This window comes from Rhinolophus ferrumequinum, chromosome 21 (genome assembly GCF_004115265.2).
Source record: "Rhinolophus ferrumequinum isolate MPI-CBG mRhiFer1 chromosome 21, mRhiFer1_v1.p, whole genome shotgun sequence".
In the NCBI taxonomy this organism is placed as follows: domain Eukaryota; kingdom Metazoa; phylum Chordata; class Mammalia; order Chiroptera; family Rhinolophidae; genus Rhinolophus; species Rhinolophus ferrumequinum.
Genome location: NC_046304.1, coordinates 53,555,650 through 53,579,432, shown reverse-complemented (window position 1 = coordinate 53,579,432; position 23,783 = coordinate 53,555,650). Strand labels below are relative to the sequence as shown.

The window sequence follows — 23,783 nt, the reverse complement described above, 5'->3', positions numbered from 1 at the left end:
ATTCTCAGTATGTGGCTTCCAAGGGCAGCAGGAGGTCACCTCTGTGCCAGCCGGCCAGAAAGGGACTAAAAGCTTGGAGGGGGCGAGCATGGAGGGTTTCATTAAGAGGCCAGGCTTAGAAATGGCACGGCAGTCCTCAACTACTGCATGAGCTGGTCGGGGTTGCTGTCACAAAGTAGCACGCACCGGGGGGCTTCACCAACAGACATTTACGGTCTCACAGTCCTGAGGGCCAGAGTCGGGCTGTGTGGGTCGGGCTGGCTCCTTCTGAGGGCCGCGGGCTGGGAGGAAGAATCCGTCCTTGGGCTGCCTCCTGGCTCCTGGCGGTCGGCTGGCAATCTCTGGTGTTCATCGCCTGTGGGAGCATCACCCATCTCTGCCTGTGACTTCACAGGCCTGCTCCCCAAATGCCTGTGTCCAAATCCCCCTTTTCATAAGAATACCAGTCAATGCATTGGGGCCACCCTCCCCCAGTATGACCTTGTCTTAACTGCTGACATCTGCAAGGATCCCAGTTCCACACAAGGTCCCATTCTGAGGTCCTGGGGGCTAGGACTGAGCATATGAATTGTGGGCGGGCAGGACAGCGCAACTCACAGCAACCACCCCTGACTCGCTGTCAGTCACGCGGCCCGTACTCAGTACAGGGAGGCTGGGAAACGCTGTGTGTCGGTGACATCACCTCGTCGGCCGCTGTGAGCACCACACCAGCCAATGGGTGAGAGTTTAATGAACGTATCATCCACAGTCACATGGCGCCCTGGCTTATAGACCACGGCTCACAGGGCATGTCTAACTGACGAGGGAAGATGGTACAACCCACCTTGCATCTTGACTCCAAATTCTCAACTCCTGCCAGGCCGTGAACAGTTTGCGTGTTCTGTGGTTAAGACTTTCCCAAGTAGAGAAATATGTCGGTGACTTCCATTTTCTAAACTTACTAAGGAGGTCGTGATAAACATCCCTGGGCCTGCTTCCCGGGAGACGAGCCGTGTTTTGTGAGCGCAGGTCCCAGACGCAGAACTGCTAAGTCGCATAGGGTGTGCCGTCGTCTATGAGGCTGAGCGCTAAGGTCCTGCCAGAGGGCGCATCTGCCCAGCTCCGTGAATGGGACGAGCTCTCGGTTTGAGAACGGGTGGGCACAGGCCACAACTGGACGGCTGCTCCCCTAGGCCCCGGGCAGGGGTGGCCCTGCGGGCAGAGCCTCGGGACACGCTCACTTGGTGCAGAAAGAGAACCTGCCTGAGGTAAGGACATGCAGACTCAGGGGGGTAAATGGTTCAGCTGGCTGGTCAGAGGCCTGGAAGGAGAAAGACCAGAAGACGAGGACCAGGAATCTGGAAAAGACTCAAGTCTCGGGGGCAGCCTGTACCCTCCCCGTGCTCAGACACTGGCTGGGGCGGCCAGGCAGAAGTGGCTTGGTGGGGACCCTGGTGGGCCCCGGTGTGCAGTGAGTGCTTTCTCGAAGCCAATCCAGGAGCACAGCCCTTCTTGGAGCGACATGTGCAGGGGTTTACCTGTAAAGACTGAGGTGAAATTTAAAGCCTGCATCCACGTGCAGAGACCCACTAATTAGCCACATGCACAGAACAAAACACCAGGCAGCCACGAAAAGTCATGTCTTCTCTATTTATTATCACAATAAGTAATTCACAGTAATGACTGCATGGAAATGCGCGTTACAGAGCACCATGGATGACGTGATCCCAGTTACATGAGACTGAACACACACCACATGCTAACATACGGGCACATACACGTACTGCAGGGAGGGGTCTGGAGGCAACACACACCCAGATGGCCCCGGGAGATAGTCTCCTGCAGTTTTTACAATAAGTCACTTCTGACTTTTACAGAAACAACAAAGCTATGCCTTTCTTAGTTTACAAAACACAAACAACAAAATCATTTTTAGCAGACACTGAGTCGTTTGGCACACCTTGGTTTTCTTCCCACAACAGCACAGATGCCGCCATCAGGATTGGAACCCACCTCTGCGAGCCCCGCCCCATAATCCAGGAAGGTGCTGGGCTGCGAGGACCCCACCCCACACCTCCCTACCTCCCTCACCCCCTCCACCCCCTGGCTCCAGACCAGGTTGAAGTCCCTTCTCCTTCCTTTCTCCCATAGTCTGTCATTCTAGAAACCTCTCTCCAAGCCATTCTTAAGAAGAGGTCTTGTGCCCCAGAATAGTAGGGAGGCAACTTTTCAGTCACCCCGAAGGAAGCCAGGGAGGCCCACCTGTGGGTCTCGGTGCCCGGTTTCCTCCTCCCTCCCCAGGGTCACCTGCTCCGCCTTTCTCAGACCCTCAGGCCAGCGAATTTACAAGGTGGCATCCGGCTTCACAGTGACAAGGACCTTCTGTGACACAGTCCCAACACCATGTGCCCACCGGTGGCCCAGTCAGGCCTTCAACAGGGCGACCTTATGTTCGGGGACAGAATCGTCCCTGACGTTGTAGGGCGGGGGCCCCGGCTCCGGACTCAGGTATTTCTCTGCAGAAAAGACAAGGTGGGGAGACAAAGCACTAAAAAAGCGGAAGTGAGGACGGCTCAACTCATAGGATGTGATGATGCAAGGCTGGAATTTCAGGGTCCTGGTGCACAGAAAGCTGTGACCCCCAGCCTGCATCCCCAGCCCAGGCCCAAGTTTCAGCCACGTCCCTCTGAGCAGTGCACCCCTTTCCGTGCCACAGTAAACCTGTGTGATGGCTGGGTAGGCTCCATCCTGGGGCTGGGACACCATTTGCTCACCCACCTGTGTGGGTCGGCACCCGAGCTGCTTCCAGCAACAACATGGGTGAGTCTCAGACACCATGTTGAGCTGAAGAAGCCGGACCCAGCGAGTCCTGTGACCCCCTCTGTATGAAGCTCTAGAAGAGGCAGCGCTAACTACAGGGAGGAAATGGAACAGAGGCCACCCCTCGTGGGGGTCACTGGACAGGGGATGAGGGAACTTTCTGGAATGATGGAAACATTCTATATCCTGATTGGTAGACACCAGCTGGATCCATCTGTCAAAACCCAAACTGACATTTAAGCTCTGTGCATTTCACTGTATGTGAGCTGAGCCTCAACTAAAGACATGCACACCCCTAAAAAATAAAACCCCAGCACCAGAGGGGCCCCTGACACCGTGAGCACTGCCCACCCACCGTCCTTACGTGCCCCACTTTTGGACTTGAGCACCTGACCCTCCGGTTCCCCAGGGCTCTGTCCGCCACGCTGACCCTGCAGGGTATGGGCACACAGGCTGTCTCCGCCCTCTCTCCAGTGACTGCCTGCACCCACCTGCTTCCTCCAGGGTGGAGAAGTACTGCACGCCCTTCAGGTCAGCAGACAGCAGGACGCGGAGAACAGGGACCTGAGGGACAGACACGTGTTAATTCCAGGAGGGAGGCGCCTGCTGTGGCACGTGGCCCCCCAGCCCCACCGCCCTCGTCACAGGCTGGATCAAAGTCTCTGGGTGGGTACCACTTCCCCTCCACCCAGGGAAACGGACAGAAGAGCAGGTCTCAGGAAATGCTGGAAGAGGAATATCGTTTCAATAAATACTCTCCAAAGCACACAAACATGAGTGCCCTGTGAAGACGACACGGAATGTACCGGTTACGAACACAGCTCTGCAGCCAGATGCCCTGAGTCCGAAGCCAGGCCGCCATCCCGGCTGTGTGACCTTGGGCAGGTCACTCCGGTTCTCTGGGCCTCGGCACCCTGGTCTCAACATGGAGATGATGATAACGCTGACCTCCCGGGCTGGTTTGAGTGACAAGTGCCAGCTGTGTTGGGACACCCACCTGCAGGCCGACGAAGGCGAGGGTGACGCCCTGCTTCTGGAAGTCTTCCAGGAGCTCCCCGAGCCCCAGCACCACCGTGTAGTCGATGCTGCAGACGTGGCTGCACTCCAGGACCGCGCAGCGCGGGGGGAACGCTGCAGACAGGCGTGCCAGGTCACGCTGGGCAGAGGCACGGGGCAGAGCGAGGCCAGCGAGAGCTCCATCCCCCAGTGGGGAGGGGCCAGAGGACCCAAGACGGCAGCAAGTTTCCTTCAGAGGGAGCACAGGCCCCTTTTCTCCCGAAATATCAACTCCCGGAAGAAGGACTACGTCCTTGGGGCAAATGGTGGGCAACAGCCACCCTTGCGGCACACAGACAGTGGGCACCCACTTGGATGAGAGGGGCCGACCTGGCCACAGGGGACATTGCTGAGACGCCCCCAGACCCCCCAGACTCCCACCACCGAGGGCAGGGCCTTGTGGTCCTGCAGGAGCAGAGACTGGGTGCAGAGCGGGTGGCGGGGAGCTCAGCGGTGGCCACAGCCCACCCGGCCCTGGCCCACGTACCTCCCAGAGCCTGGTTCAGAATCGCCTCCCGGAGGGTCTCAACTGCGGGGAAGTGTAGGCCGCTGGCTGGCTGCAGGACCAGCACTGGCCCCTCGGACACCTGGGGACAGTGGGAGGGGTGCCAGTGAGTCCTGGAGGCAGGTCAAATGGGGCAGCTCTGCCAGGCTTGGAGGGAGTGAGGGTGCAGAGCTGGCACAAGCCCCGCCCCACCATGGTACCCTGTGCAGCGGGAGGGCTCTGGTTTATAACGAGGGTGACTCCCGTCCACCAGTGAACGGTCACTCGGCAGTGCCACAGGCCACAATCACACCGGAAGCTCAAGATGCAGAGCCGAGGTCCTGCCCAGTGCCCCCTTCATCCTCTGGGTCTGAGGCCAGTGGCGCCCTCTTGGGGAGCCCAGATGGGCTGGCACCTGCACACTGGGTCTGGCCGCGGAGTGCAGGAGAATCAGCACGGACACCAGGGTCCCAGCCAGGATGCCATACTGGACCTCCCAGAAGCACAGCAGGAACGTCACGCAGAGTGGCAGTAAGTCCAGCCCTGGGAGAAAGGAGGTCTGGCTGAGGGGCCGCCCCTGCGAGCTGCGCTCCCTGACAGCCAGCAGACGACGCGTGGCTTTCCACGTAATGCGTAAAGCTGCCAAGGGCCTTAAGCAACCCCAGGGACCTGTCTGGGGACTCGGGGACTCAGGCACTGCTGCTGCTGGGGGCCACACCTGCTCAGGGATGTGTCAGGGGCAGGAAATCCCCCCCTGCCTGAGCTGAGGGTCCCTGAGACCCACCTGCGGGGCCCCGGCTCCCTGCCCTCTGGGAGGAGGCCCACAGGGACCAAGGAAGAAGGGACTTGGGGACAGAGACCCAAGTGGGGAGCCCTGAGAAGTGGGGAGCCAAGAGACCACAGGACCCCCCATCCCAGACCCCGGGGGACTCCTCAGACGAGACTCGTGGCTTCTGAGTTGCAGAAGGAGGTGTCCTGGGGCAAAGTGGCTGGTTTGGGGGTCAGTCCTGGATCTGAACCCCACACCTCAGACAGGCCCTCATCTTCCCTGGGCCTCGGCACAGAGGGCCAGCAGCACGGGGCTGTCCAAAGATGGGCTGCAACGACATAGGAAGGCCCTGGCACGTAACAGCCATGGGATAAAGTCACTGCTCCTTCCACCTGGTAACTTGCAGGGGTCTGACCAGAAAAGAAGCCAGATAAGCTGGGCAAATCCCTTCACTGCTTCGATGAACAAAAGGAAACAAAAACTCGTCACAGTCAGGGCACTGCTGGTCCAGGGAGTCCTTGAGCCACTGTGACTGGTAGACACAGCGGGGCTGTTACATGGTCCCCGCTGGCCATCCCCTTCCCGATGCCCCCCGTCCCTCCCCGGAAGGTGCCAGGTGGGAAAGGGGAGGGGCGGCCCCTGCCCCCGGCAGCCCTGACCAGGGCACCGCAGTGCCACCTCCCAGGGCTACGGGAAGGCAGTGGGGGAACAATCGATGACTCCATGCTGACAGATGAGGAAATACGCACTCTTCACGCGCCAGAGCGTCCTGACGATCTTGGTGTCGAACAGCGGGATCACGGCCGTGATGATGACTGCCGCCAGGGCGGCCTTGGGGATGTAGTAGAAGAGCGAGGTCAGGTAGTCCAGCGACAGCAGCACCAGGACCCCTGTGGGGGCGGAGCACCGGTGACGTCAGGGACCTGTCACCCCACCCAGCGACTCTCACCCAGCAAGTGAGGAATCTGCCTGGGGGGCCTGACCCTGCACTGGGGGACACAGCCGGCTGCCAGAGCCAACTGCACCATGGTCCCCCTCCTTTGCCCCAGCTCATGGCACCATGGCACAAGGGGGGCAGTGTGTGGGTAGGGGTGCTCACCCGTCAGCAGGCCCCCCGCTGGGGTGCACACCCCCGACTGGGCATTCACGGCCGTCCTGGAAAGCAACACCGAGACAGGTCAGTGGTTGAGAGAGCAGGACAGGCGTGGTCCACACCGCTGTGCTGGCCTTCCAGGGCAGGGGCGTCCCGGGGCACCAGAGGGGACATCAGGTCCCACCCACATCAGCATGTGGCTCAGGAGCACAAAGGGGCTTCAGGGTCCTGTCACCAGAGGGGGACTTCCCAGGCCTTCCCACTAAACCTGAAACCACCCATCAGCACATCTGAGAGCAGCCTGGTCGTCGGTCCAAACGTGCACCAGGCTCGTTGAATCAGCTCCGTCGTGGGCTGAACTGTATCCCCCGCCCTACACCCCAAATCCTTAGGTTGAAGCCCTAACCCCCAGCACCTCAGGATGTGACTATTTGGGGACAGGGCCTTTAAAGAGTGACTAAGATAAGACAAGGCTCTTAGGTTGGACCTCACCCCACCTGCCTCGTGTCCTTATAGAAAAGGGGATCAGACATGAGGACGCACACACGGAGGAAGGACCCCGTGGGGACAGCCAGAAGGTGGCCGTCTGCAGCCGAGGACAGAGGTCGTAGGGGAACACAACCCTGATCCCGGGCTTCTAGCCTCCGACTATGAGGAAACAAATGTCTGCGGCTGAAGCCGCCCTGTCTGTGTTCTATTACAGCAGACCGGGCGAAACAATCCACTTCCTACAATGGGGTCCCCACTGTCATCAGACATGATGATGGAGGGCCTTATTTTTTGGAAACGTGCCGAGAACGCTGTCAAGTATGGGGAATCCCACCCAACACATACAAGGCGTGATCACATAATACGGTGAATGTCTAAACAAATAAATCTACTACAGTAAAAGACACATTGCCATGAACCCCCCTCAGAATACGCCCCCTCACTTTGAACACACTTATCTCATCGCTCTTGCCACTTTCTGAAGCAGTTCTGGAAGTCCTCTTTTGTGAGTGTCTTTAGTTGCGCTGTCATGGCTGCCTCGATGTCCTGAATCATTTTGACTTTGGGGAAGAGCCAGAAGTCGCATGATGCCAAACCCAGCAAATAAAGTGGATGAGGACACACCGTAATGTTTTTATTTGACAGAAATTGCCGTACCAGAAGCGATGCGTGACATGGAGTGTTGTCATGGTGGAGAATGATTTACAGCACACTTTAAAACACACCTGCTGTCAACCGTAGCTCACACCTGACTGAATGCACTGAACAAGGTGAAACTTGTCACACACTGTTACTAAGGTTCCACGCGCCGCTTCCCGTATGGAAGATCCCTGACTTTCCGTTGGATGGCACTCGGCAGCAGCATTCACTGTATTGTGCGATCACAATGGAAAGGCTCTGTGTCACACATCACTTCTGGTACAGCAATTTCTGTCAAATAAAAACATTATGGTGTGTCCTCATCCACCTTATTCACCAGATCTGGCACCATGTGACTTCTGGCTCTTCCCCAAAGTCAAAATGACCATGAAAGGTAAATGTTTTGAATCGATTCAGGACATCGAGGAAGCCATCACAGCGCAACTAAAGACACAAAAGAAGACTTCCAGAACTACTTCAGAAAGTGGCAAGAACGATGGGATGTGTTTGAAGTGAGAGGGAGTAATGACAATGTGTCTTTTACTGTAATAAACTTTTTTGTTTAAATATTCACCGCATTGTTTGATCACACATCACATATGCGCACACACACACGTATGTGTACATCTGTAGGACTGAAGGGAGAAACACCAACATCCAAACAGGGCTTTCTCGGTGCTGGAACTGGAAGTTAGTTTGGCTTCTTTTTCAACGTTCCTTTCTTGTGTGGCCTGCTCAGAAAACTGCACTCAGACCAAATGCCAGGAAGGCTTTGTCTGCCGAAGAACTGGCCCTTTGCCACCATGAAGACCAGAAAGGAGCTGCGACGTGACTCCAACAGTGCAGGACTCGGCCTCGTACGCACCTCTTATTAACCCCTAACCTTGTGCCAACTGATTTGCCTTGGGAAGTAAAGCTTGTCTGTCTGTACACCCCATGGAAAGCTTTCTCCTAAGTCACCGTTCACTTCTGTGGAGTCAGGCAGAAATTTCATTCATTAGTTAAACAGTCACAGAGTTTTTTTAGTGCCCTCTATATGCAAGGTACCATATAGACTCTGGGGGTACAGAAAACATGCTCTTAACGGAATAGGCTTGCGATCTAGTTATGCCAACAAGAAAAGAACGTGTGGAAAGTTAAATTGAAAAAATGGGGAGAGGTTTCATTTCAAGCATTAACATAGCACCACGCCCCCAGCATCGTCCTACGTGCTTTTCATTTCATTCTCTACAGAACTGTGAGGTAGACCGATATGATTCCCATTTTACAGACGAGGACCCCGAGCTGTGGGGAGGTGGGCCAGTATGTCCTGTGTCCCTCAGACGCGGTGGTTTGGGGATGTCAGACAGGCTGGGTCAGCGGTTCTGGGGACTCAGCCCTGGCCAGCGCTGCCAGATGCCTCCTTTTCTCCCTTCCCCACAGGTCACCTCCAGTCCTGCCCTCCTGCCTCACAGGAGACCCTACAGCCAGGCCACCATGGAGCCTGCACTGACCCATACCCCTTCTTTAGGCAGACCTGTGGTCTCTCCTATCCTTACCCGCCTTGGGGATTAGCCCTGGCACCATGACCTTGGGAGTACCCGACGCCCTTGGAACTTTTTAGTATTAATCTGCAGCACCACATATAAGCATGAAGAAAACCACTGAGATGCTGAAGGAAAGCAGGGCAAGCCCCCTCCTGCTGCCCCACTGATGCTGGACCAGCTGACCCAGGGCCACAGGCAGCCCGAATGGGCAGACTTGTAACCCAGAAGAGAATGAAACAGTGTCAGGACGTGGGCAGGGCCCAGCGAGGGGAAGCTGGTTCTTCACGCTGGACCAGGACTCTCTGGCCTGGGCTGGGACCTCCCCAGAGGCACAGAGAAGGAAGGTGTCACTCACCGTCCAAAGCTGCCGGTGACCGGGTAGGAAGAGAAGAGGGAGCCCAGCACGTTGGTCAGGCCTGGGGAGAAAACAGAAAAAACAGGTTTATAAGGGAGGTGAAGGAGCGTAAACTAGAGGGAAAAGGAGATAGAAGGTGGGGGGGGAATCATCCTGGGACGTTCCACACCTGATGCTCCATCACGGAAGGACGAAAGAAACCATGGCCTTTGCCAAGGTTGCTGAGGTAGATTCTCGCTTTCTAGCTTTAACGTAACTCTGACTGGCCTTGCCTGTGTGAGCTGAACAAGCCTTCTGCCCACATACGATGGAGAGAGGAACCCCATCTCCCTAAAAGGGGGGATGGCAAGTGTATACAGACGGGCCCAAAGTGCCCCGGAAGTCAGCTGCCGTCCATCGTATTCCACCGAGTGGACGGACCGAAGGTCACGGCCAGTAAGCTGTCTTCCGCATGTGACGCTGATTAACCCACTCTGGACAGAACCCATGCCCGGGGCCTGGCTGGGACCTAAGAACCAGGCCATTAGCCCATATTTATCACAATCGGCGCTCCAGCATCCATCTCATCCAGGGACCTTCCCAGAGACCACGGTCTCCCCTGTTCCAGAGCCCACAACAGGGTCCCAGGCTCAAGTTTCGCTCTCGAGACGGCTTGAGGTGGGGCCCACTCAGAACCAGGCCCTCCTGGGTCCTGTGGCCCAGCTCACGCCGAGAGCAGGCCAGACGTCAGCGGGTGCAGCAAAGGCCGTGCACTGACCACACGCGGTTACCCCAACTGTTTACGCCGGCTCCAAAAGACTCGAGACCCAGCTCTGTGTGAAGCTTCTGACAGGGGGCCCCTTCCTGTGCCAGCGGTCTGTGGGGTCTGATCTGCACTTGTCACAAGCTGCCTGGCCTGTGACACCACGGGCTCAGCAGCCTTCAAGGTCAACGTGTCCACTTTAGAAACCTCAGCTTTGTGACCGTCCCTTGCTTGTCACTTCTGTCTAGGCTGTGCCATCAGGAGAGGACCTGGCGCTATTTGTTGTGAAGTAAATATAATGTGAGTTACGCGTCCCTTTGTGCCTCCGCTTGTGTCAGGGGAACGCTCTGTCCAGGTGGCACCCGGGCACTGACTCCCCAGTCAGCAGGAGCAGACCCGGGAAGGCCTTGCCAGCCCCCCTGGTTGAACAACAGCTGACCCGCCGGTGGGACGCATGAGTGGGATCACGTAGGTGGCCCTGTGGCAGTAGTAACCTCATGTACATTGTGACACTGCCGGAATCATGTCCCCTGCCTTCTACCCTAGATAATGACCCTGAAACTTGTGATTCATTGTCACCATGCTTGCTGAGTGTAATCACTATGGCCTAACATTCTTTCCTGACTGGTAATCTATTGGGAAAGAAAAACCTATGAAATTAGTGTCCTGGCGGAGCCCTACTCGGAACTCTCCGACGGGGACACTCGCCAGACACACCTGAAGCCAAGACACTGTCTCAGCTCCCCAGCGCCTTGGAAACACTCCTCGGGTGGTGAGGACTCGCTGTTGCTCTTTGTCTTACTTTATTTATTCTGTGTATCTATTGCCTCACTTAATAAATAGTGTTTTGCTGCCTCAACTCCATCTCAGTGTGCATGGTGAATGCGTATGTGACACCCAAATTCTGTGGCCACTTAAAACCTAGCCCCTTGCTGCCACATTTTTAGAAGTGGGAATGACAAGCTCTGAGAACTCACATTTGGACTATTTACTGGTAGGCACATGGGGATGTCACAGACCTTCTCTGGGGCAAGTGGTCCCCAGGTCACCCCGATTCCACCAACTAGGCAGCACCCCGCCCACCAGGAGCTCAGACAGGGGCCAACGTCCCTGTGCAGCCCGTCCTGGGTCCCCACGGCCTTTGTTGTCGAGAAGCCCAGCAGCTGGGGCCCTAAATGCTGCCATGAAGTCTTCTGGGTGGAAGAAACCCAGCAGTGCCACTGGTTCGATCTGTGTCCCCTGCACAAGGGGTAGAGGAGAAAGGCAGGAAGGCCTGGCATCCACGAAATTAGAAACAGTGGTGATAAGTGAGTGTAAGATTCACACTGTGGTCTCAAAATGAACCACCAGAGGCCAGAGTTATGAAGACAGAAGAAAACGAAGTGTGACAGCCGGCACAGGCCCCATCCAGTCAGGCAGCCTGGGGTCTGCCGGACGCTTCACTAACCCACCTGCCCGGCCTGGACGGAGGCCCCGGGGCAGGCCACGACACTCAGGGTCTCGCAGAGTCAGCAGGTACACCTCAGGCTCCACCTGGCCACATTCTCCAGCAATCTGACCCCAGGAGGAGCGTTCTAGGCATCCCTGACATAGAACAGGCCACACAACTCAGGGCCTGGTTCACAGCAGGCGCTCAATAAGCTTCAGTCAGAACGGACACCAGATGTCAGCTCCCGACTTACTCCGAGCAGGTAACCTGAACCACTGGGAAATCTAAGGATGAGTCCATGCTAATATTGCAAAAGGGCCCAACTCGAGCAGGACGCAGGGAAATGCCCAGACCTCGTGGGGGTGACGCTGTGGTCTTACCGATGGCCAGCAGCTCCTGGTTGGCATTGATGCGGTAATTATTTTGAGACGCTAAAGAGAAAAGACGATAAAAACATTGTCACTAAGAAAATGTTCATGGCATGATAAACAGGCTACAAATTTCTACCTATGGCACTGTAAGGTTTGTAACTGTAAGTGTACACACACATATGCAAGTGGAGACGGGTACGTGTCCGTTTCAGGAAAAAAGAGTAGAAAGATGTACAGCAGAACGTTAACAGTAATTAACTGGGGATTGAGGAGGATTGCAAGCAATTTCTTTCTTCTTTACACATTTCTCAACTTCCAATATTTTGTACAACAAACATGTATTGCTTTTACAGTAAGGGGGAAAGTTTTAAATTAAAAACCTCTCTGATTACCAGCCAAGATGTCTAGGAAGTCACAGCCAAGGCCATCGCAGAGAGATGAGTGGCAAAGATTTGGGGGGAAATATGAGGGGGGGCATGATATAACAGTGGTTGGTAAACTTTTTCTGCAAACGGCCAGACCGTAAATATTTTAGGCTTTGCGGGCCACACTCTCTGTTGCAACTACTCAACTCGCCCTTCAAGCACGAAGCAGCCGCAAACAATACATACGTACAGAGCAAGACCAATAAAACCTTATTTGTGAACTGAATATGAGTTTCATATACTTCCGTGTCACAAATTGTTAATCTCCTTTAGATTTTTTTCCCCCCAAACATTTAAAAATGTAAAAGCCATTCTTAGGCTGTGGTTTACCGAGCCCTGATTGAAGAGAATGACAAGCTTTACAAATTAGGGCAGGAGGTCAGCTGTCTTCAAAAGAAAGTAGCAAGTTTTCAAAAGTACAAGATGAGTAAAAGTACAAGATGAACAAGATGAGTAAAAGCTATCGGATGTAACTTGCAAGATAATCCCCATCCCCTGCGCTCCCCCAAAAAACCAAACTTACAAACAAAACAGAGATAATCAGAAAAGCAAAAAATGAAGAAAGATGGGAGCTGGATGCATTACAAACTGAAATGCGGTGTGACTTTGAGAGATCGCTGGCATATGGAAAGGAAAGCCATTAACAATGGACATTATTTAAGAGTCGCCTTGGAACGGTGTAAGAGTCAAGATGCTGGAAATTTGAAGAAGGAAATTTAATCCTGGCAGCATCTGGGCTGGGCAATAAACATGATTCATGTAGTAGTAATAACATACACACCATTTATTAGGTTTTAACCCTTAGAATCAACCTGTACCCAAACACAGGGCGACTGAACCGTGTTACAGAGCGAAATGAAAATGTCACCCACAGGGACAAGAGACAGCGGGCGGCCCAGCGGCCCTGAGAGGGAAGGGAGGCGACACATGAAGGGTTGAGCAGCCTCAACTCCCGCGGAGGCACTCACAGGACTGATCCAACACGTTTAGGTACTTTCACATTTCCACAGACAGCGGGCTCTCAAACATTTGGAGCCACCACTGGAAGGGGCTTTTCATTACAAATCCATTTCTACTATAGGTTTTTTAAAAAACATGAGCATGTATTACTTGGATAAAAATTCAAATTTTTAAAAATCCAAGCAGATCGAAAGCAAGCAAGCAGGCAGGCAGGCAAGCAAGGCAGGTGAGGCCCCAGGCTGGGACGCAAGAGAGGCGCGGATGGTGGGCATCTTACCAAAAGATTTGGCGACCGCAATGCTCTCCAGGAGACCCATCAGGGGCACCACAGCCAGCCCGGCCCCCATGTCCTGGGAGAGGAAAGAGGCATGGTAAGTGACCCTCTGGAGAAGGAGAGGAGGGGTCTGACCAGGCAGTGACCACCAAGGCAGACGCCAGCTCTTCCATGTCTGACAGAGCAAGCGTACGGACTGCAGGGCCGTGCGCTCCTACACACTCATCGTACCAGGAACACGATGACGAGCAGAACACAGCAAATGGCTGCACGCACCCCAGTGTCCACGGAGCAGGAGCCCCCTGTGCTACAGGCATAAAGATAAACGTGGGGTCCAATGTGGAAGGCTTCCCTGCCGTCCCTGCACCCAGAGATGCTACTTCCCGAGGACTCCACCCTCCCAGCTGAGCCCAGAGCTCCCTGTTACTAAGCAGATGCATCTGGGGTACAGAACCAGGCCCAGGGGCCACCACAGCCTCTGCCAAGCTGGCCTTGCTCCCCGTTTCTACCCACCTGTACCATCTCGGTGAAGGAAATGGTCCCGTTGGCAGTGGTCACTGAGAAGGGAGGGGCCTGGATTGGAGGGAGCCCCTTGACTATCTTTCCAGTTAGAACAAAAGGTTGGTATCCAGTCACTTCGAAGGAGTACGCGACCAGGGCAGCAAAGGAGACCACCAGGGCATTGCGAGCTAGGACAGAAGGAGAGGCCTGTCGGTGAGACCTGGCTCCTCTGGGGAAGGAAGCAGAAGACCCCACCCCAGTCATGACCTCTTCCACTCTAGCCTGGGGAACACACGCATCCAAGAGTATGTGGCAGGTGTGAACCCGTGACACTGTGGAAAACGCACAAAGGTGGGACAGAGGAGGGACAACCGCAGGGCCAGTGCGCACGTCCCCAGTGACTGCACAGCCAATGGCACAGCCGGATACACACTGTGAGATCAGCTGTCCCGGGACAATTCTGCTCTGAAGCAAGAAGGAGTAACAGAGTCGGCTTTCCCTGCTGCCCGAAACACTGGGCAAACAACTAAAACACGGAGCAACGACCGATGGATACCTCCCAAACTGAACTTCTAGGAATGAAAACCATAATGTTTGGAATGAAAAACATACTGGACGGGATTAAAAATGGATCAGATGTTGCAGGGGAAAAGACTAGTGAACTGGAAAATGTGGCAATAGAAGCTATCCAAAATTAAACACATAGAGGAAAATAAAGATTAAAAAATTGTACAGAGCATCAGCAGCTGAGGAACAATTACAAGCAGCCTGATGTATGTGTCAGAGAGTCCGCAAAGAAAGCCCGGGGAGTGGTGTAGGGGGACAGCACGAGGATATGAAGAAATAACAGCTGAATAGTTTTTTTCAAATTTGATGAAGAGTGCAAACTCACATATCCAAGAAGCTCAATGGATCCCACGCACAAAAACATGAAAAAAACAAACCAAAAATGACAACAAGGCACATCTTAGTGAAACTGCCTAAAGTCAGTGATAAAGATACTATCTTAAAAGCAGCCAGAGAACAAGTCATCGACAGAGGGACACAGACTTCTCGTCACAACAGCAGCCTGGAAAATAGAAGAATATCTTTAAAGTATGGAAGGGGGAGGAAAAAACCTGTCTAGAAATCTTTATCTAGCAAAACTGCTTTCCAAAAATGAAAGCAAAATAAAGACTTTTCCAGACACAGCAAGGCTGAAAGACTTCATCACCAGCAGGGCCTGCACTGCAAGAATCAATAAAGGTCCCCCAAGCAAAGGAAACTGACAGAAATGAGAGTCTGGGTCTGTACAAAGAAATGAAGAGCACCAGAAAGTGTGAAGATGTGGGTACATGAAAAAGGCTTTGTCCATAAAAGTAAGGGTAAGTTTCAAGTGAGATAATGATAATAATGATTACTGAGGAGTTTATAACAGACGTTGAAGAAAAATATATGACAACAACAGCACCAAGGCAACAGCAGAAAGGGAGAAACGGAAGGACTCTGTCATAAGGTTCTTATATCAACATGAAGTTGAATACATGCTTCAGTAAGATGAAGAGGTATACTAAAAACCCTAAAGCAACCACTAACAAACAAACAAAAACAGAAAAACACACGGTAGTTACAGTCCATAAGCCAATAAAGGAAACAAAAGGGAACCATAAGAAATAATCAAAAAGACTGTAGAAAGAGAGGGAACCAAGAACAAATAAGACGAATAGAAAACAAATAGCAGAAGCCAAACATACCAATAATCATATTAAATGTAAATGGTATCATCCCAAATTAAAAGGCAGATTGTCAAGACCTAATTAAAAAACAAAACCCATCTATATACTTCCCACAAAAACTCACTTTAAACATAAAGACACAAATAAGTTAAACAGGTTAAAAGTAAAAGAGTGAGAAAATGTGCTAACACTAATCAAAGGAAGCTGGCATAACTGCATTAATATCAGGGACAAAGAAGGATCATTTCAAGAAAAAATTATAATTTTACATGTGTATGTACATACAATGTATGTTCTCTCTGACTACAATGGAATTAAACTAGAAATCAATGGCAAAATACTAACTGGAAAACCTCTAAATCTTTGAAACTAAATAACTCCAAAATAGCCCGATACAAAGGAGAAATTAAGTAATCCACTTCTAAATAATCCATGAGACAAAGGAGAAGTCAAAATGGAAATAAAAGTATTTACAACTAAATGAAAATGAAAACACAACCTGTTAAAATTGTGGGATGCAGCTAAAACAGTACCGAGAGGGAAATTTATAGCACTAAACATCTATGTACATTACAAAAGGAAAAAGGTTTCAAATTAAAGTCCTTAACTTCCATCTTAAGAATTTAAAAAAGAAAGGTAAAGTGAGTCCAAAACAAGCAGAAAAAGGAAATAATCGACAGAAATCGACAAACTAGAAAACAAAAGTAAAACAGAGATCAATGAAATCAAAAGTTGGTTCTGTGAGATCAATAAAATCAACACACTTCTAGATCCACTGATCAGGAAAAAAGGCAGGTGACCTGGGGCAAGTTCTCACTCTGCTCTGTCCTAGCTTGTGATTTGAGAGGTCTTCTTTGGTTTGTCTGTTTTACCTTTCAGAGCCAAAATGGAGAAAGTGATATCTGATCCTGGAGACAGTTATGATAATCAAAAGCAGTATGTCTGTAGTACTTTATAAGCCATGAATCACTGCTTGTCAGATTATAACTCATTCAACTTCTGCAAGGCTCCACTTTTTATCTCCAAGAGGGGGGAAGTGACAAGTGTTCTGTCTACCTCACAAGGGTGCAATGGGGCTCGGGGGAGGTGCAGACTGAAAAACAAATTTCCTACTAAGTATTAAACACAAGGTACTGTTCAGATTAACCTATCCTCGCTCAGCTAAAATACAAGCAAGCTTCTTACATGGTGACTTAAAAAAACAAACAGTTGAAGCTTGGTAATTAGTTTCTGAAAATGATGCTACATGTTCTGGAAACAAGGATGGCGGCAGTCCTCAGGCTTTGGCGCAGCCGCGGGTCAGCTGGCCAGCGTGCTGATGTGCAGATTCGCAGTCAGAGGCCTGGGCGGGACCTGAGAATCTGCGTCTCCAACAAGGTCCCAGGGGCTACTGAGGCTGCTGGTCCGAGGCCACACTTTGAGCATCAGGAGTTTAGAGAGCACAGCATTTTCCTGTTTTCACTCATTTACAGACGACTGAACTAAAGCTCAGGCACTTTGGCAAGGGACTCGGGCAGGACCAAATGCCAGATAAGTGGCGAAGCAGGGACTCGAAGTCAGCTGTTTTCACCCTAGGCCTTCTACTCTCAGAACTCTCAGCATTTATTCACAGCCTCCAGTCTTCAGAACGGGGTCTGGTGAGCGATTCTGGGGACTGGCGGCTGGAAGTGACCCAGGGGCTGAATCTAGCACCCCCTCCCTACAGCTGGTGGTGGAAGAGGGGGGCCAAGCTCGGGGGGATTTCCATTTCCCCCTCAGCTCTCAGGAAGTCCAGTAGCTACCCACGCCTCCTGGCTCCCTGTGCCTGCTTTCTTCTCTGGATGTCACCGACTGGCAGCTCAGCCATGGGGACCACTAAGGAGAGGTCCCCACCTCCCCAGAGATGGCCCTTCAATCAGCAATGGCCACATGAGCGCTTCACTGCAGCCTTTCTTTATGGAGCCTGTTGATTCCACGCCAGAAGCAAAATGTTTACCTCCGTTTGGTCTCGGTGGCATCTGCTGTCTCCCCCAGGGGCCTGCCCACACACCAGGGCATCTGGTTCACCCTCGGCATTGCTGATATTTGGGGCCTGATCCTTCTTTGCCATGGGAGGCTGTGCTGGCTTGTTTCATGGCAGTTGCAGGATGCTTATAACTCCCCTGGCCTCTACCCATTGGCTGCCAGAAGCAGCCTTGTCCGGTAGTGTCAAACAAAAATGTCCCCAGACACTGCCAAATGTCCCCTAGGGGCAAACACCCCTGAGAACTCCCGCTACACACGTGTTGTCAGCCCTGGCTACGTATCAGAACCACCCAGCGAGTTTTAAACATCCCAGTGCCAACTTATGCCCCGACCAGTGACATGAGACCCTCTAGGGGTGGCACTTGGGGTCCTGGGGTGACCACGGCTTGCAGTCCAGGTTGTGCAGAAGACCTACGGGAGTGGTTCCCCAGCCAGGAGGCCCCTCACCTGTGGTGGCGGTCCAAAGCAGCCCGTGGCTGAGCCGCATGCCGGGGGACATCTCGGGGTGCACGCGAGGCCCATGGTCCCTCACCAGTTTCAGCAGCAGCAGCAGCAGCATGCAGACCAGCCCCAGCACGGCGTCGCCCGCCCTGGGGACAGACTTCGGTCACCGGCATGCGCCTCCTGGCCCACGGTGGCCACTTCTGCTGAAAAGCTTTCTCTCTCGACTGCTCTTTTTGCATTTTCCCCAGAAATCTTATTTCCAAACTTGTTTCCAAACTTGTAGGTACACAGGCCTGTGCAGGACGGGGAGTCCAGGCCGTGATCACGGCAGCAGGGCCACTAGCACACCTTTTCACTTTGCTCCCTGGGCTACACATGCCTTATCTGTTCCAGAAGCTTCACTCCTGACAGCCCATGATGCTCTCCACCCAGTAGGTCTCCATTTCCACTGACCCTGGAGGCTGAACCCCCCCACTCCCCCCCGCGCGGGCATGTTCTGGGTCAGGGAGCCCCTGGCTTCCAGCCGGTTCAGCCCTGGGGGGCCTCAGCCGCAGATTAGAAGGGGAGAGGAGAGTCACAGGGTCTCCCCACTCGGTCCGGGCAGCACCCCCTACAGCTCACCCCAGATCATTCATTTCTTCCTCTTGCTCCTCCAGCCAGAGAGGTGTCCTGGCTTCCAGCTGGACTCGCTGAGGAGCGTCTCCTGCTTGTCCCTTTCACCTGCCCGCCCTCTGGGAGGGACCCCTCCATCTGAGGGAAGTGCTTGATGCAGGAACCCCACGACACGATCGCTGCCTAGCTCTCACCACTACTCCACCTGCCGCCTAGCCCCTGGGCACCTGCACAGTCTGTTGGCACCTGTCTTCCACGTGCCCTGTTCTGTCTTCCTCACTGAACTATGAATCTTTTGAGAAAGACACTGCCTGCTCTTCCTCTCTTACATAGTCTCTTCCCTCTCCTAACACCCAAGACAGCTCTGCACGGGGTCACACCACCCGGCTCTCAGGTAGCCCAGAGCAGAGCGTCTCATCCTTCCGGAAGCACCACCTGGGCCCATCACCCCTGATTCAGCTGGTCTGGGCCCACCAGAGAGCCTGTGACCCTAACCAGCTCTCCCGTGATGCTGATGGTTCTGCTCGGGGGACCCCTGCTCCAGCAGCAGGGCCCCCGTGAGGGAACAAATGCCACCTGGGAGTGAGAGGAAAGGAGGCCAGAAGGATGGCTTGAAGGAAGAGCTTCCTTACAGGGGGACAGAAACAAAGCCAGCAGGGTACCTGGTCTCTCCAATATTGCGGAAGGTGTGATACACTTGCAGGAAAAACTGCCTGGGGATGTTTTGGAGTCCCAGCAGGTTCTGTTCAAACACAGAGACTCGGATTAGACAGCCTTCCCCAAAGAAGGCTTGAAGCCCCTCCCCCGGGGGCCTTTTTGGGGGCACATCTCAGGGATCTCCAGGGAAGCCCCCAAGGACAGCTCAAAGTTATCCTAGGGGAAGGGCATTTCACAATGTTTGGGGTCAACGACACGCCTCTGCAAATTATTTTCATTTCTGAGGCAATCAGTCCGGGTGATCTCAAAGCTGAGACAGGATCCGCCCGCCCTGGTCAGGGCTTCCCTGGCCCGCAGCACAGGCCACTGTCATTAGCTCAGGGCTGGGTTCGTCCTTCAGTAGCCCACACCCTGCTGCGCAGGCCCCACTGATTGGCCCAGGGCCGCGTTCACCACCAGGAGACCCGCCCACCGGCAGCCCGCTGCCGGAAGGAAAAATCACGGGGCCAGTGGGCGGAACAGGAACAGCGGGCGGGGGTGGGGCTGGGAGGGCATCCAGGGAAGCGGCTGGGGAATCCCAGCCAAGTCCGGACCTCCCACCGTGATCCCGGCCTTTGGGGGTCCTCAGGAGGGAAAAGGGGCTCCATTCTGCTTTAATTCTTCATCCCACTTGAGCCGGGGTTGGGGGCGGCGGGAGGCCCAGACTCCAGACAGACCACCCCCAACAGGGAGGGGCACCAGAGTGGGTGGACACCCACTGAGGGCTTCTGTCCTGGGCAGGGCAGATGGACCCCCACCCATACCCAAGCCCAGGGGCTCTCAGATGGTTGTCATGACCTTGACCTGGGGGGGAGGGGCCCAGGGTCTCCCAAGGACAGAAGCATACAGAAGCTACCTTCCATGTGCATTCCGATCATATGAAAGAACATTCTTGACACTAAAAACGAAGGCTGTGGTTTCCAGAATAGAGAACAGACCATCCCACCAAACAGCATTTGCCAAACTTACCCTGATGTGTGTGTACGTACCGCCTTAATGGCATTCACCCACACCTTTTTAAGTTGTTTCCTCCGATATGGAGGTGATGATAAACCTACCCCCCGGGGGGTGCTGTGAGAATTAAATGCAGGGAAAGTATGTAACCCGGTACCTCGTACATACGAAGAACACAGAAATGTCAGCTCCTTTATTCCCGCACGTCTCCTCCTTTGGGGGAGACTCACGGGCTGAGCTGGAGCAGAGCCTGGCCCTGGGAACCACGTCTTGGAGAGGCTGGGGTGGTGACACGAAGTCACAAGGCAGGGGTGTGGCCCTGAGTGTGCCATGAGGGGCCCCGCAGCTTCATTTGTGCAGCTCAGCTCAGTTGTACACACCCAGCTGAGTGCCTAGTGACTTTATACCAAGCACAGCTAAGCAGTTCCTGCCTCCAGGAACTTAAAGCCCAATGGGAAGGACAATGATGTTCTCATATAATCAGCAATCACTGATCCCAGTACTTCTCACAGATGTTTAAATAGAAATAAAAAGCATGGCATTCGAAAAATATTAAACAGAAATTGGAAACAATGTAAAAATGAAACCACCTCGCTACATTAGCGTGGGGGGTAGTAATTTGTTGGTTGAAATGTGGCAGTATGCTTGTGTCCTGTGAGGGCAGCAAAGGAAAACCTCTCTGGGAGGTGAACCAAGCACCCTGGCGTGAAACCTCTGACAAGAGCAGTGGCTGTCAATATGGGCCCCCCAAGTTACCTGGTGTGACCATCACTCAACACCTCCCCAAGGGATTATTTCATTCATGGAGGTCCACGTGAGTACTGTGCTCTGAGCTCTGGAACAGCAGGAGCGGGGCTAGCCCACACATACTGGGACGGGCCTTGGTCCTACTCCCAGCAGGTGTCCCAGGGCCAACAAGCATCCTCACCTTGATCTGCCCAAAGCTGATGGTGATGGCAGCAGCGGAGGTGAAACCTCTGATGACGGGGCAGGAGATGAAGTCCAGCAGGAACCCTGACCAGCCAGGAGAGAACAGTGAGCTGGTCCCAGAGGACACCGTGGACGTGGGCTGGGGGAGGTGGGGTGGGTGGGACAGGGGCTAAGGACGGGTGGGCAGCACACCCTGTTTGGGCTGGTTTGGAGAGCAGGAAGGGGAGGCTAGGGTCTGAGGCCCTGGGCATTTCTCCAAGTGTCCTGAGCCCTAAGCACAACAGGGCAGCACTGGGGCCTGAGGGGACCCCCACCCCCACCTCCACAGGGATAGCCCCTGGAACCGAAGAAGGGAACGCTGAGGGCAGGGCAGCCCCAGGAGGCAGAACCTCGGCCCCCAACCCCACGGCAGGAAGGCCAAAGGGCTCACCCAAGCACAGGAAGCCCATGGCTAACTGGATGCAGCCCGACAGGAAGGCCAGCAGCACGGCATAGGCAGGCTCGTGGAAGGTGTAGGAGGACACCAGGAGGGACATGATGGCTGTGGGGCCCAGAGTCACATCCCGGGACGTGCCCAGGAAGAAATACACAAAGCACCCCATGAAGGCAGAGTAAAGGCCGTACTGTGGAGGAGAGAGAACGATGAGCAGCCAGGAGGCGTGCCCACGGGTCCCTGGTGTCGCCATCTCAGCATGGCGCTGTGGTGCCCACTGTGGACTTGGGGCACAGCAGTGCCCAAGGCAGGGAGACCTCTCACCCTCTCTCACCCACGGCTGTGGATCTGCAGTGATGAGGGGACCATTTTTCTACCTGCCTGCGAAAGCACAAGGCCTGTGTGTTTATGTCTGGTCTGTGAGTCTGAGAAAGCGCTTTTACAGCTACGTGAGCCATCCTGCTGCCCCGTCAGGCAATCCAGATCTAGCTCACTGCCAGTGTGTGGCAGTGTGACAAGAGCAGTTACAGGGCGTGTGTCAGCCCAAAGGCAGTCACATGCTCTAGCTTATAAACCAAGGCTCCTCTGGCCCCATGGGACTGAGCCCTGGGTGCCCCCCTTGTATGGAGGTGATACTACGCGTTTCTACTCTGCTCCTGGGTGGGCGCTGAGGCCCAGAGTGGGTCAGGCAGTGTGGAGGCGACGTGGGGTGCAGCCAGCAGGGGCAGACACCTCACCTGGGGAGGGAGTCCGGCCACCTCAGCATAGGCCAGGGCCTGGGGAATGACTGTGAGCCCCACTGAGAGTCCAGCGATGAAGTCCATCTTCAGCCACTGCAGGGAATAGCGGGGCAGCCAGGCCAGGATGGGCAGCCACCTCTGCAGGGTCGCCGGGGAGCAGCAGCAGGTCATCGGGGCCAGGCCAGCACCCAAGGGCCTGGCCGGACCCAGTGCCTTCACAGAAGATGACATGCCTGGGGTGGGCGTGGGGGGACACAGCAGCAATCAGGGTCCGGGCTTCAGCGAACCCAGTCGTAGGGAGGGGTCCAGGGGCATCAGGAGAGACACAATCGTCTTCCCCAACCCCCCACGGGGGGGGGGGGAGTTCTGAACCAGATGCGTTAAAACCCCCCACCTTGCTGGTCTGAGAGAGGAAGCCAGCAGCCTGTGCCCAAGGTGGAGTCCCCCCTGCCCTGCCCTCACTGCCCTCCCTGAATCGCTCCTGCCTTCTCTCCCTCCATCAGTGCTTGTCCGGAAGAGTAATAACCGATTTCTCAATGAGAAACCTAAACACTAATTACACTAAAGGTTTGTCCTCCTGAGACAACCTGTGTCTTGTTTTTTCTTCCTCCTCCCGGACCAGTGCAGAGAGAGGCAAGGTTCCCGGCACCCTGGTCTGGCTGGCCTGGCTGGCGGGGTGTGTGTGGAGGGTACTGGAGGCCCTCAGGGATTTCCAAGTGCGCACCATGGCCCCCCCACTATGGCTGACTGCGGCACAGGTGGGGGGGGGATCTCCCATCCTGAGGCTGCGCCTACTCCAACCCCCACCTGTGGCATTCGCAATCCTACAGGGGTCCCAAGGGTTCTAGTTGGTTCTGGGAAAACGTCAAAGGCCCCTCCACTCATTGCGAGTGCGCAGCACCTTCTAGTGCCCTGACGCCCCCTGCGCGCAGAGCCGGCCCCAGACCACCCCAATGCCCGGCCCCCGCGGGGCTGCTGTGGATAGAACCCACCCCCACCCCGAAGCCCTTGTCTTGCCCCGACCATGGCGTCTAAGGGTGGGGACCCCACCTTGGCTGACGGTCCGAAGGAGGCAGGGACCTGAGTGGCCACTTGGTGGGTGGCGAGAGGGGGTCCCTGTGGACGGAGCCCTCACCCTCGGACTCCACGCTGCCCCCACTCCGGGCGACCCTGCCCCTTCCCCAGCAGCTCGCCCACGCCACCCCGGGTCCCGCCACCCCGGTCCCGCCGCCCGCCGCGGACTCACCGAGCGCCGGACCCCCAGCTCTCCCCAAGTCGCCGCAGCGGCGCTCTCGGAAACCGCAGAGGTAGGGGAGCGAGGGGCGGGGTTTATCCGGCAGCTG

At 54.5% G+C, this 23,783-nt stretch overlaps 1 protein-coding gene across 1 annotated transcript; it reads right to left on the bottom strand.

Moving 5' to 3' along the window:
• Window positions 1–1,615: 1,615 nt before the first annotated feature.
• SLC26A11 (solute carrier family 26 member 11) lies at window positions 1,616–23,782 on the bottom strand. Its single transcript, XM_033090335.1, has 17 exons — window positions 23,687–23,782; window positions 22,438–22,673; window positions 21,698–21,890; window positions 21,266–21,351; window positions 19,350–19,429; window positions 18,079–18,221; window positions 13,925–14,100; window positions 13,415–13,487; window positions 11,762–11,812; window positions 9,211–9,271; window positions 6,208–6,263; window positions 5,858–5,998; window positions 4,755–4,882; window positions 4,343–4,442; window positions 3,797–3,930; window positions 3,291–3,363; window positions 1,616–2,495 (listed from the first exon to the last, which is right to left on the bottom strand). The coding sequence occupies exons 2-17, from the start codon at window positions 22,669–22,671 to the stop codon at window positions 2,404–2,406; spliced, it is 1,821 nt and encodes a 606-aa protein (XP_032946226.1). The 5' UTR covers window positions 22,672–22,673; window positions 23,687–23,782; the 3' UTR covers window positions 1,616–2,403.
• Between the last annotated feature and the right edge of the window lies 1 nt (window position 23,783).